The 14,505-nt window shown below is 38.9% G+C and overlaps 1 protein-coding gene across 3 annotated transcripts in view; it reads left to right on the top strand.

The window, feature by feature from the left end:
• The first annotated feature begins 215 nt into the window (after positions 1-215).
• The window catches only part of LOC106137503 (dipeptidyl peptidase 9), a 28,473-nt gene continuing 14,183 nt past the window's right edge, over positions 216-14,505 (top strand). The window contains exons 1-12 of one of the 3 annotated variants that reach the window (XM_060953128.1): positions 216-723; positions 1,414-1,615; positions 2,936-3,011; positions 3,081-3,114; positions 3,585-3,682; positions 5,144-5,246; positions 6,836-6,957; positions 7,471-7,597; positions 8,253-8,385; positions 9,498-9,681; positions 10,650-10,756; positions 14,172-14,354. In XM_060953128.1, the coding sequence (XP_060809111.1) occupies positions 428-723; positions 1,414-1,615; positions 2,936-3,011; positions 3,081-3,114; positions 3,585-3,682; positions 5,144-5,246; positions 6,836-6,957; positions 7,471-7,597; positions 8,253-8,385; positions 9,498-9,681; positions 10,650-10,756; positions 14,172-14,354 (1,665 nt within the window). In that variant the 5' untranslated portion in view covers positions 216-427. Of the gene's footprint in view, positions 724-1,413; positions 1,616-2,935; positions 3,115-3,584; positions 3,683-5,143; positions 5,247-6,369; positions 6,403-6,835; positions 6,958-7,470; positions 7,598-8,252; positions 8,386-9,497; positions 9,682-10,649; positions 10,757-14,171; positions 14,355-14,505 lie in introns of all 3 variants that reach the window. The other 2 variants (XM_060953127.1, XM_060953126.1) reach the window with 2 other exon arrangements.

Below are 14,505 nucleotides of genomic sequence, written 5' to 3'. Positions count from 1 at the left end.
AGTTGTCGGGTAACTGTACTCTTCTTCTTCTTTAACCTTTTTTAACCATCTCGGTGTAGGCCTTCTTTAGGTTTTTCCAATCGTGTTCTGGTTTTACTTGATTAGAAAATCACTTCTCGGCCATTCTTTCTATCGGAACCATAATCGATTCTGATGACAGCTGTCAGACACGACTGGCTGTTGCCTGCCTAGGCATTTGCTTCTCATTTGCCAATGCCAAAAGTGAAAAAGAAAAGAGTGGTGTGTTGGGTGTTGGGTTGGCCTATTGGATTATTTTTATTTTAGGAAAATATTAATCTCTTAGTGCATTTTATAATGAATTTTACTAATAAATACTCTATTAGTAAATTAGTTTAAGCGTTACTAGCCATGTACGTTTAACGTAAGGCGTTTGTTTTATCATCATGAAAGTAATGTATAAACACCCATGAATTTAATGGATATTGTGAATATGGAGGTGAGGGAGGCAGGAGATGGAGCTGCATCAGGAGAATACGTCCGGCCTCCGACCAAGAAGTATACCTGGGCGGAGGTACGGCAAGCGGTACACGATTTACGAAAGGAATTATCATCGTTGTCAACCATGGTTCCAATGGCTATATCTTTTCGGAAACTGAGCAACGGAAAGACCAGAATATACTTTCTAAGGACTCCGCAAAACGGCTGGGAGATAACTTTATTGTATACTGATATAACTCCATCGGCGCAGCCCAATAGTGCCAGGTGAGTGCTGGTTAACAAAGGAATGTCACATTTGACAGAATGATTAAAATCAGCTGTACCAAAACTAGCTTATTTTGCCGCGAATTTTTGTAAAAGATACAAAAAGTTTTTTAAGCATATTGTATAGATAATTTAGGACCAAAATTCTTTGTTTGTTATGACTTTCAAAATCAAAATATTTAATAAGGGCTCTGCTCTTAAAAAAGACTATTACTTAAAGTAATTTGAGACTAGACTTTTGTTATGATCTTGAGATGATGATTTGTTCGTAATAGGAGGAAAGCCTGATAAAAGGAGACCTGAAATTACTATCTTTCCTAAATTTTAATTTATTTGGCTTTTTAACAGCTGGCCTTTTAGTTTTAATGGCTTATATTATATGCACACTAGCTGTGCCTGTGACTTCGTCTGCATGGAAGTTATTTTGGGTATCATTGCCCTCAAGGATCAATAATTTTCCTGTTTTTTTTTCACATTTTCCATTACTTCTCTGCTCATAAAAGTTGCAGTGTGATGTTATATAACTTAAAGCCTTCCTTGATAAATGGTCTATTTAACACAAAAATATTTTATTCAATTCAAACCAGTAGTTCCTGAGATTAGTGCGTTCAAACAAACAAACTCTTCAGCTTTATAATATTAGTATACATTTATCTTTACTCACACAATTAATGTATACTTTATTTGCAGGTTGGATTGGAAGCCGCTCATCGAATCCAACGTAGCCCTGGGAGTTGCGTCAGGCAAGTGGTCTCGTGAGGAGCAGCTTCTGTGGGAACGACAGCGGGTGGCCGCATGGGGCATAGCATCTTATGAGCTCCACCCAAAGACGGGGAGGGTGCTGTTCCCGTGCGCTTCGTCGCTTTTTGTCGCTGATGAGGGGAATAATCAGGTAGGCACACTAGTTTGATAAAGCCAAGATTTTTCTATGACCTTTTCTGCTAAGCTTACATGTAAAGGTCATTATTACAGAGATTTAACAAGTAACATTATTAGTGACTAGAGGCCGCCCGTGACTTCGTCCGCGTGGAATCATTTCCGCACGGACTCCGGGATAAAAAGTAGCCTATATGTAATTCTGGGTCTTCAGCTACCTACATACCAAATTTTATCAATTCAGTAATCAGTTCAGTAGTTTTTGCGTGAAAGGGTAACAAACATCCATACTGACATACTCACAAACTTTCGCATTTATAATATTAGTAGGATATCTTGCAAATAGTAGTATCAACAAGTGCTATGGGGCATGGTTTTGTTCTTATTACATTATTCCAAGTTATATTCTGCCTATGGAATGGATTTCATCAAAATCCGTCAGAGATTTTGTGTGCTAATAAAGTAAACAAACATACATACCTACATAGATAGATACATACATACATACATAGTGCCGTGTGATTCCACACACACATACACATCTCTTCTACACGGATGTCGTAAAAGGCGACTATGGTTTATAAACTTGGGATTCTTCTTTTAGGCGATGGGCTAGCGACCTGTCACTATTTGAATCTCAATTCTATCAAAAAACCAAACAGCTGAACGTGACCTTTCAGTCTTTTCAAGACTGTTGGCTCTGTCTATATATTTTTATTGGATTTGTCTAGTTACTTAACTACTACTTGGTTTTAACGTGCAAGTGCCATGTTATTCTCGGCACCAATAAAGCAAAAGACCACTACATCTCGTTCCCATGGATGTCGTAAAAGGCGAGACTTAAGGGATAGGCATATAATCCTGGGATTCTTCTTTAAGGCGATGAGCTAGCAATCTGTCACTATTTGAATATCAATACTGCTGAACATGGCCTATCAGTCTTTTCGAGTTAGTTGACTCTGTCTACTTCGCAAGGGATTTCTTTACGCAAGTTTTCCATTACATATGGTCACGTCGTTATCCCTTGTGGGGTAGACAGGGCCAACAGTCTTGAAAAGACTGATCGGCCACGTTCAACCATTTGTCTTAATGATAGAATAGAGATCCAAAAAGTGACAGGTCGCTAGACCATCGCCTAAAAATAGAATTCCAGGTTTGTAAGCCTATCCCTTAGTCGCCTTCTACGACATCCATGGGAAAGAGATGGAGTGGTCCTATTCTTTTTTGTATCGGTGCCGTGTGGTTTCCCACGGCACATTACAAATTATCTCAAACTAGCTGCACTAGGAACCACACGGCACTTTTCCCATTACAACCAATCGTATTTCCATCGTAGTCGCCGCCGTACGTGCCCCGCTGCCTGGCGACCGGCGGCGGCGCGGCGCTGACGCCGGCGCTGTGCCCGCGGCGGCCGACGCTGGCGGCGCACACGGCGCGCGGCGACATCTGGCTCGCCGGCGCCGTGTGCGGCCCGCGGCGGCTCACGTACGCGTGCAAGGGCCGCGACCCCGACCGGTGAGACTGTACACTTAGCGGGCGAATGTGCCGTGTGGTTCCCGTGAATGGGACGATTTCATGTCTTTCCCGTGGATGTCGTAAAAGGCGACGAAGGGATACGTTTAAAAATTCAATGTAAAATGTATAGCTTTGCCTATATCTTGTTATGCAATAAACATTGATTAATAATATTTTTGGAATTAAAGTTGAATGATAAAAATATTTTAAATTAAAAAATGTGTTAAATCCAAATGAGTATTTATAATTTTAAAATCGATAAAATGTTCTTAGATAATTGATTGTCTTTACAATTAAACTTATTAATATGACACTAAATGAGCTGTCACAATTAAAATAAATGGTTGGACAAGCTATAATTCATTAGAATTTATAATTTGAGAACATTATTTATGGTGACCTGTTAACTACGAGAACATTCTTTGGATGTTTTTCATGAAATACAAAAAATAAAAATAATTACCCCACAGCTTAGCGGACGACCCTAGGCAGGCAGGTGTTCCCTGCTACGTCACCCAGGAGGAGTTCTCCCGGTATACCGGCTTCTGGTGGCAGCCCACGACTGATGGTAAGCAACCTATAGAATAGAATAGATTTAGATGCCGTGTGGTTCCCGGCACCAATAAAAAGAAGAATAGGACCACTCCATCTCTTTCCCACGGATGTCGTAAAACGTGACTAAGGGATAGGTTTATAAACTTGGGATTCTTCTTTTAGGCGATGGGCTAGCAACCTGTCACTATTTGAATCTCAATTCTATCACTAAGCCAAACAGCTGAGCGTGGCCTATCAGTCTTTTCAAGACTGGTTGGTGGCTCTGTCTGCCCCGCTAGGGATATAGACGTGATCATATGTATGTATGTATGTATGTTATTTTCAAAATTGGATACAAGGTATCACTTGTTGACGTCACATCACTTAAATCTAATTGTAACTACTACCGTTGCCAAAACGCATGTGTAAAAGAAGCTGCGGAACAAACTACACTGCAGCATTAGAATAGAACAGATTTATTTTTCAAAATTGGATACAAGGTATCACTTATTGACGTCACATCACTTAAATCTAATTATAACTACTACCGCTTCCAAAGCGCACGTGTAGAAGAAGCTGCGTAACAAACTATACTGTAGCATTTTCACCGGACGTCAATTTACAAATGTGTATAGATCACTGAAATCTAAATCGTGGACGAATGCACATTTGAAGCGTTTGTTTGTTTGAACGCGCTAATATCAGGAACTACAGGTTCGAATTAAAAAAATCTTTTTGTGTTGAATAGGCCATTAAATGAAGGCTTTAGGCTATATAACATCACGCTGCAACTATTAGGAGCGAAGAAATAATGGAGAGTGTGAAAAAAAACGGGGAAAATTATATTCATCCTTAAGGGTTTCAATGATGCCCAATATAACTATTCCACGCGGACAAAGTCGCGGGCACAGCTAGTTTGAGATAATTTGTGTTATAATAAATGTGCCGTGGGATACCACACGGCACCATTAGAAAAAAAAATAGGACCACTCCATCTCTTTCTCAAGGATGTAGTAAAAGGCGACTAAGAGATAAGCCAATCCCTAAGTCGCCTCAAAGAAGAATCCCAAGTTTTTATGAACTAGGCTAGCAACCTGTCACTATTTGAATCTCAATTCTATCATTAAACCAAACAGCTGAATGTGGCCCATCAGTCTTTTTAAGACTGTTGGCTCTGTCTACCCCGCAAGGGATATAGACGTGATTATATGTATGTATGTATGTATATGGCCTCCTCTGGCCTCTGTGGCGCAGCGGTAGTACGCTTGTCTGTGACACCGGAGGTCCCGGGTTCGAATCCCGGCCAGGGCATGATGAGAAAAGAACTTTCCCCGATTGGCCTGGGTCTTGGATGTTTATCTATATAAGTATTTATTATAAAATATAGTATCGTTGAGTTAGTATCTCGTAACACAAGTCTCGAACTTACTTCGAGGCTAACTCAATCTGTGTAATTTGTCCCGTACATATTTATTTATATGTTTTTTTGTTTCAGACGACGTCTACAGAATAGTGTACGAGGAGGTGGATGAGAGTGAGGTCAAGATATTCAGCTTCCCCTCCTCGCAGTCCAGCAGCGGCGAGGTTGAAGAGTTCAGGTATATATATATATGTTATCCCCCCCCCCCCCCCCCCATTTTTTCTGTCTGTATGTATGTATGTATGCGATGATCTCGGAAAGTTGTGGACGGATTTTGTTCGTGGAAATAGGGTTTTTTGAGGAAGGTTTATAATCCATAAACGTTGTTCTGTAGAACCGCGAACACACGTTGCGTTACCCGCAGTAGATTCGGCGCCGTAACCTGTAGCGCTAATACTAATATTATAAAGCTGAAGAGTTTGTTTGTTTGAACGCGCTAATCTCAGGAACTATTGGTTCGAATTGAAAAATTATTTTTGTGTTGAATATACCATTTATCAAGAAAAGAAAGGCTTAAGGCTATATAACATCACGCTGCAGCTATTAGGACGAAGGAATAACGGAAAATGTGAAAAAAGCCGGGGAAAATTATATATTTAATGACTATTCGACGCGGACGAAGTCGCGGGCACAGATAGTATAGTATAAAATTCTCGTCTCACAATGTTCGTTCCCGTACCTACTACACCGAAAAGGCTTGACCGATTCTCATGAAATTTTGTTTTGAGCATATTGAGTAGGTCTGAGAATCGGCCAACATCTATTTTTCATACCCACAAAATGCAAAACAACGTTTGCCGGGACAGCTAGTATAAATAGCGATATTGTGAGAGACTGACATCTGAACTGAGTATAGCTTGTGCTTCAGAGCGCCAGTAGGAATATACTTTTAATATAAATTTCTTGTGCCTTGTGATTCCCCCGGCACCATTAGAGAAAAGAACAGAACCACTCCATCTCTTTTACCGTGGATGTCGTAAAAGGCGACTAAGGTATAGGCTCGCGACTTCCACGGGGAAATAGATGGAGTGGTCTTATTCATTTTTACTAATAGTGCCGGGAACCACTCTATCCCTTTTTTTATTTTATTTTAGTTGTTAAAAAAAAAACGACTATTTCCTCTCAATCATTCTATAAGACTGTCGGCTCTGTCCACCCCACAAGGGTTATAGACGTGATTATACATATGTACGTATGTGTGTATGAACAAATTACTTAAATGCTTTTTTAATGTATGTATGAATAAATTTCACGAAGCTTTTTTTTTGGTTATACATTGTTTATGGTTACACATCGCACAGGTTCCCCCGGGCCGGAACTCCGAACGCGAAGTCTGTCCTTCAATCATTCTATAAGCTCTGTCCACCCCGCAAGGGATATAGACGTGACTATATGTGTGTATGAACAAATTTCTCGAATGGACTCCGTACGCGAAGTCGCTCCTTCAATCATTCTATAAGACTGTCGGCTCTGACCACCCCGCAAGGGATATAGACGTGATGTGTGTATGAACAAATTACATAAATGCATTTTTTTTACACATCGCACAGATTCCCCCGAGCCGGGACTCCGAACGCGAAGTCTGTCCTTCAATCATTCTATAAGACTGTCGGCTCTGACCACCCCGCAAGGGTTAAAGACGTGATTATATGTATGTATGAACAAATTACATAGGCTCTGTCCACCCCGCAAGGGATATAGACGTGACTATATGTGTGTATGAACAAATTTCTCGAATTCATCGCATTTTTTTACACATCGGCACAGGTTCCCACGGGCCGGAACCCCCAACGCTAAGTCCGTCCTCAGGATGGTGACGTTCAGGTTGGAGCGCGCTGCGCCCGCGACGGTGCTCGACTACTACCAGGAGGGGGCGGCGGCACGTTCATGTGAGTCAAGCCCATCGCCTAAAAGAAGAAACCCAAAGTTTTAAGCCTATCCCTTAGTCGCCTTTTACGACATCCATGGGAAAGAGATGGAGTGGTCCTATTCTTTTTTGTATTGGTGCCGGGAACCACACGGCACACGGCACTTAGTTATTCACTACAGATAAGGAGAAATGAGGAGAGAAATAATCAAATCGAAAGCACTATATTATGGAAATAAAATGATAATAAGTATTTTACAATAAAAATAATCTCTGACATTTATACGCGAATTTGCGTTGAATTTGTGTAGGTCGACGTGCTGTTAACTGTACTGTGTTTAACACTATATGTATGTTCCTTCCACCCAAATCCGATCTCCTGTTTGGATTCCTTCCACCTAAAGGTTGACTGGAAGAGATTGCTTTAGCGATAAGTCTGCCTTTGTACCATCTATATCTGCTTTGTGTTGTTTTGTATGTTTTACTCTTATGGTGCAATAAAGAGTTTTATTTATCTATCTATCTATGTTTCTAGGTTCAGACACCAATGAAGTAATGGAGGTAACGGATATCCGGTGGTACAGTTTGAGGACCCCCCTGAAGGAGGCGTTCCCCTGGTTCGAATACCTGGCCAGGGTCGGGTGGACCCCCGATGGAAAATAGTGAGTATTTATTTATTTACTAGCTGTGTCCGCGACTTCGTACGCGTGGAATAGTTAGTTTGGGCATCATTGAAGCCCTCAAGGATGAATAATTTTACCCGTTTCTTTTTCACATTCACCATTATTTCTTCGCTCCTAATAGTTGCAGTGTGATGTTGTATAGCCTAAAGCCTTCCTCTATAAATGGTCTATTGAATTCAAAAAGAATTTTTCAAATCGAACCATTAGTTCCTGAGATTAGCGCGTTCAAACAAACAAACGCTTCAGCTCAATAATGTTAGTATAGATGCGACGTCTATAAGTGATACCTTGTATCCTGTACCTTCGACGGCCTCTCTGGCGCAGCGGTAGTACGCTTATCTGTGACACCGGAGGCCCCGGGTTCGAATCCCGGTCAGGGCATGATGAGAAACGAGTTTTCTCTGATTGGCCTGGATCTTGGATGTTTATCTATATAAGTATTTATTATAAAATATAGTATCGTTGAGTTAGTATCTCGTAACACAAGTCTCGAACTTACTTCGAGGCTAACTCAATCAGTGTAATTTGTCCCGTATATATTTTTTACTACTAAATAAACGGTTTACAAACTTAAGCTTAATAAATGTTTGAAAGTACTTTGAATTTAATTTATTTATATATTTTTTTTGCACAGCGTGTGGGTACAATTGCTGGACAGAAAACAGCAACGTCTAGAATTGTGCCTGATACCGCTGAGTTCGTTCAGTGCGCCGTTCAGCTACGAGTTGGCCGATACCGCCGCCCCGCCGCCCCCCGTCGTACCGCAGGTATGTTAGTTTCGGTGCCAACCCGATGTTGTTACGGTAAGAGAAATTTAAATAATTCCTTTCTCTTGACTAAAATTTTGTTCTTTCCTCCACTTATTTCTATACAATATTTTTGCTTGGTCAAAAGCCCGTAAAAATATTTAATTCCCCTGAAAAGGGTGTAAAAAATTGCATAAAAACATAATAATAATAATAAACGTTTATTTGCTCTATTCATTATTCTTCTATTAAAATTATTATCTATTTAAAAAATAGATATTTGTGAAGTTGACGTTGTTTAAGAAAAATGCTGCAGTGCAGTTTGTTACCGCTTCTTCTGCCTTGGAAGCGGCGGTGAACTTAGTTTTTAAGTAATTTTTGACGTCAACCGATGTTGTGAAACTAAAAGTTTTGACAATTATTAAGCGATATGTATGAAGTATCCTATAATAATGAATAAAAATTTTGAATTTGAATTTGAGATAGATAGTGTATGTTTACTGCATTGTAGTATGTTGCGCCTCTTCTTCTGCGCACGCGCTTTGGAAGCGGTTGTACTTATAATTAGATTTAATTGATGTGACGTCAATATATTAACGTTTATTAAGTATTTGGTATTTACACTATGTATTTTATAATATTTTATCTATGTATATGTATTTGTTTATCTCAATAATTAGTTTAATTTGTTTGTAGTCTCAACTCTATTAGTAAGCCAAACAGCTTAACATAGCCGATCAGTCTTTTCAAGACTATTGGCTCTGTCTACCCCGCAAGGGATATAGACTATATACATACATACATACATAAAATCACGCCTCTTTCCCGGAGGGGTAGGCAGAGACTACCTCTTTCCACTTGCCACGACCTCTGCACACTTCCTTCGCTTCATCCACATTCATAACTCTCTTCATACAAGCTCGGCGGTTTCGGGCACTCTCGACCTGACCCTTTACCAGGACGTCCTTAATTTGATCAAGATATGTTCGTCTAGGTCTTCCCACTCCGACCTTTCCCTCCACACTCTCCATGTATATCTGCTTAGTCAACCTGTTTTCATTCATCCTCTCCACATGACCGAACCATCTCAACACCACCACCATATAGACTATATGTATGTATAATTTTCGCAGAAAATCGAAGACATACAAGTACTAGTTTCGGAGACGGCGCCCGACGCTTGGATCAACGTTCACGACATTCTGTACTTTATGCCGTCCGCTGAAGACAGGGTTTCCTTCATCTGGGCTTCCGAGGAGACCGGCCACCTGCACTTGTACCTCATCACGTGTGGCATAGTGCGGGATAGGCAGAGATGTGAGTATATATATATATATAACGTTGTGATGGTGATGATATAAAAGAAATAAATAAATAATAATAATAATACGGGACAAATTACACAGATCGAGTTAGCCTCGAAGTGAATTCGTGACTTGTGTTACGAGATACTAACTCAACGATACTATATTTTATAATAAATACTTATATAGATAAAAATTCAAGACCCAGGGCGATCAGAGGAAGTTCGTTTCTCATCATGCCCTGGCCGGGATTCGAACCCGGGACCTCCGGTGTCACAGACAAGCGCACTACCGCTGCGCCACAGAGGCCGTCAAAATGTATAACGTTGTGGGGGTAAAGTTATTGTAGGAAGTATAGACGGATAATTATGTTATTCACTACAGAAGACATTAGGTGAAAAGTGGAGAGAAAAAATCAGTTTAAAATTACTATATTGTTGGACATAAAATAAAAGATATCTATATTATATATTATATTATATATATTATTATAATATTATAAAGCTGAAGAGTTTGTTTGTTTGAACGCGCTAATCTCAGGAACTAGTGGTTCGAATTGAAAAATTGTTTTTGCGTTGAATAGACCATTTATCGAGGAAGGCTTTAGGCTATATAACATCACGCTGCAACTATTAGGAGTAAAGAAATAATGGAAAATGTCAAAAAATAACGGGGAAAATTATTCATCCTTGAAGGCTTCAATAATGCCCAAAAATAACTATTCCACGCGGACGAAGTCGCGGGCACAGCTAGTCTCAAATATAGACGGGGTAAATTAAACAAATTGAGTAACCAACTTACTTGGGAGTCTTCTTTTATGCGATGGACTAACAACCTGTCACTATTTGAATCTCAATTCTATCTTAAAACCAAACAGCTGAACGTGGCCTATCAGTCTTTTCAAGACCGTTGGCTCTGTCTACCCCGCAAGGGATATAGACGTGACGTATATGTTTGTATGTATGTATAATTTGTCCACAGCCGTCATAGAAATGATAACAGAAGATGACATCGCAATAGGACCGGACATTATCAGCAAAGAGGCGATCACATCGGGAGAGTGGGAGGTCATGGGGAGGAATATATGGGTGAGTGTTGATAAATCCTACTACTATTATAAAGGCGAAAGTTTGTATGGATGTTTGTTACTCTTTCACGCAAAAACTACTGAACCGATTACCATGAAATTTGGTATGTAGGTAGCTGAAGACCCAGAATAACACATAGGCTACTTTTTATCCCAGAGTTCCCGCGGGATTGATAGGGTTTCCATGCGGACGAAGTCGCGGGCGGCCTCTAGTAATTATATACGGGACAAATTACACAGTTGTTTCAAATTACACAGGTCCAGTTGTGTCTGACACAGTCATGAGAGAGTAATCTCTGTATGTAATCTGCTGCAAATATATATATATATATATATATATTTGCAGCAGATTATATATATATATACAGTAAACATACATATACATAAATACACATATATATATATATATATATATATATATATATATACACATATATATATATATATATATATATATATATATATATATATATATATATATATATATATATATATATATATATGTGTATTTATATATATATATATATATATATATATATATATATATATATATATATATATATATGTGTATTTATGTATATGTATGTTTACTGTAGTATATAGGTATATATGTGGGAATGGGGCTCAACTCAACAAAAAAAAAACAAAAATAAATCATAATTATTCCCACATATATTATGTATAGGTTTTTAGTATATATCATATAGTAGGTAAGTATGTTTATTGTACGTTATTATTTTCACCCACACAAAGGTCCTCCGCTTAACCCAATGGTAGACTGTTAGATAATGCTTTTAGCATTAAGTCCGCCTATTGTACTTGACAAATTGTAATTGTTACAATAAAGAATAAATAAATACACAGATTGAGTTAGCCTCGAAGTAAGTTCGAGACTTGTGTTACGAGATACTAACTCAACGATACTATATTTTATAATAAATAATTATATAGATAAATATCCAAGACCCAGGACAATCAGAGAAAGTTTGTTTCTCATCATTCCCTGGCCGGGATTCGAACCCGGGACCTCCGGTGACACAGACAAGCGCACTACCGCTGCGCCACAAATCCTACTAATATTATAAATGCGAAAGTGTGTGAGTATGTCAGGATGTCAGTATGGATGTTTGTTTGACCCTTTCACGCGAAAACAACTGAACCGATTGCGATGAAATTTTGTAATGTACATACGAGTATGTAGGTAGCTGAAGACTCAGAATAGCATATAGGGTACTTTTTATCCCCGAGTTCCCGCGGGATTGATTGGGTTTCCATGCGGACGAAGTCGCGGGCGGCCTCTAATATTTTATATTTTGGTTGACTGGTAGAAATCTCGAATGGGATAAGTCCGCCATTGTCCAAGGGCGATGGGATAAGTCCGCCCTTTTAGGTCCAATGACTGTTTTCTATTTTTGGTTACATTTCTTTTTATGTGCAATAGTGAGTTTACAAACAAACAAAACATACATGCATGCATAAAATCACGTCTATATCCCTTGTGGGGTAGACAGTACCAGCAGTCTTGAAAGTCTGATAACTCACATTCAGCTGTTAGGCTAAATGATAGTATTGAGATTCAAATAGGGGCAGATTGCAAGCCCATCGCCTGAAAGAAGAATACCAAGTTTAAAAGCTTATCCCTTAGTCGCCTTTTACGACATCCATGGGAAAGAGATGCAGTGGTCCTATTCTTTTTTATTATTGGTGCCCAGGAACCATAATTCCATCATAAAGCCAAACAGCTGAATGTGGCCCATCAGTCTTTTCGAGACTGTTGGCTCTGTCTACCCCGCAAGCGATATAGACTGATTATATGTATGTATGTAACTCACTTATAACATTAGTTAACAATCATTTATATTAGTTTATATAACATTAGTTCGTAATCAATAATTGTCTTAATATTAATTCAAATTCAAAATTTTTATTCATTACTATAGGATACTATACTCGTATATCGCTAATAATTGTCAAAACGTATGGTTTAACAACATTGGTTGACGTCAAATAAATTACTTAAAAACTAAGTTTAATGCCGCTTCCAAGGCGTTAGTGCAGAAGAAGCGGTAACAAACTGCACTGCAGCATTTTCTTCAACAACGTCAACATCACAATATTAATTAAACTTAGAATAGAATGTGGACGAGAGAATACATTGTTCAGATTTATATATTTATGTGATTTAATATTGAAAAATATACAATATCACTACATAGTATAAAACAAAGTCGCCCATTTTGTCTGTAGTCCCTTCGTATGCATAAAACTTTTAAACTACGCAACGGATTTTGATGCGGTTTTTACTAATAGAAAGAGTATTTTCTCCGACAGGTTTTTATATATAATTGAAATACATTGAAACTATATTAGCTGAGTTATAGCGATTTATGTCCAAGAAGTCAGAAAAAAAATCTAATTGAAGATTGCATTTGTGCGTGCGCCGCTTATACCGTTGGATACAAGTAAGAACAATGTATAGCAAAAACATTGGTCTTTATTAGTTCTACAAAAAAGTCCGCGATGACATATATCCAGCTTTTTTATTTAAGTCACAAAAACTACTTTTCTGTATTAAAAAAACATTTAATTCGTTGGGTGATGTTTAACTGGTGATATAACCAATAATACATATATCCTTATCAAAATAAGTAAGTTCATCATCACGAGCATTTAATTTAGATTATTTTTGCAGTTTACAGTGTGTTATTTAGACATATAGTTTAGGAGATATCACGATATTAGTATTGCGGCACGGTACGGGCCGGCCGCGGCGGCGGGGGCAGCGTCCCTATAAATAGCGCGTCGGCGGCAGCGGCTCCCGTGAAGAGGGTAAAAAGACCCTGACCACTCGCTCCAACTCCTGCACAAGGAGTTTGGGAAGACCCTTCGTCGGCTCCCCATTAGCACTTTGAAATTGGAAGCGATCGGACGCGTTTATTTATCGCAGCTCTTTGAGAAAAATAAAACGTGCTTTTCAGCGCGACAACAATAATTGTATGATAATAGTAGGTATTGTATTCTAAGGTTAGTATTAAATCGCACTTATTAGTAAGATTAGTTTTTTAAAATATAAAACCGTAATTTATGGATTGATATTTTCTATTAAGATTTTGGTTAAAATTTAAAGTTAGGTCAATTTAATATTAGGGAAATAATTAAAAAAAAAATCGTAATTTAAGGTAAGATAAGTTAAGAAAAAGAACTTAATAGAATAGGTACTCGTATCTTTCTTTTGTTTCTAAGTACATATTTAGATATTTTTTTACTGAGGCACATGCGAATAATATGGGAGTTAGTGTCATAATGTGTGTGTAATAAGTAGCGGGATACACGCAAACGAAGTTGCGCGGGTCAGCTAGTATATATATATATATTTTATGGATTGCTATAATAATCCATCTCCCTCCCTCTCAAAGGTGGACGAGGCTCGGCAGCTGGTGTACTTCGTGGGGCTTCGCGAGACGCCGCTGGAGCGCCACCTGTACGCGGCGCCGCTGTCGGCCACGTCCGCGTCGGTGGCGGGGTGCGCAGAGCCTTTGCCGCGCCCCGCAACGCTGCTCACCGACGTAGGGGGCTCCTGTGCCGTGCACATTGACGCGGTGTGTATAACATACATACATACATACATATGGTCACGTCTATATCCCTTGCGGGGTGGATTAATTTTATCGAAATAGGTTTGGAAATATTTTAAAATTTATTCCATGATTACATTGTTCAAGCTAATTAAAGAGCCCTAAGTCATCTGTT

Source organism: Amyelois transitella, chromosome 31 (genome assembly GCF_032362555.1).
Source record: "Amyelois transitella isolate CPQ chromosome 31, ilAmyTran1.1, whole genome shotgun sequence".
NCBI classification, from domain to species: Eukaryota; Metazoa; Arthropoda; class Insecta; order Lepidoptera; family Pyralidae; genus Amyelois; species Amyelois transitella.
Note: the sequence above shows the minus strand (reverse complement) of the source record. Positions and strands in the feature narration are given on the sequence as shown.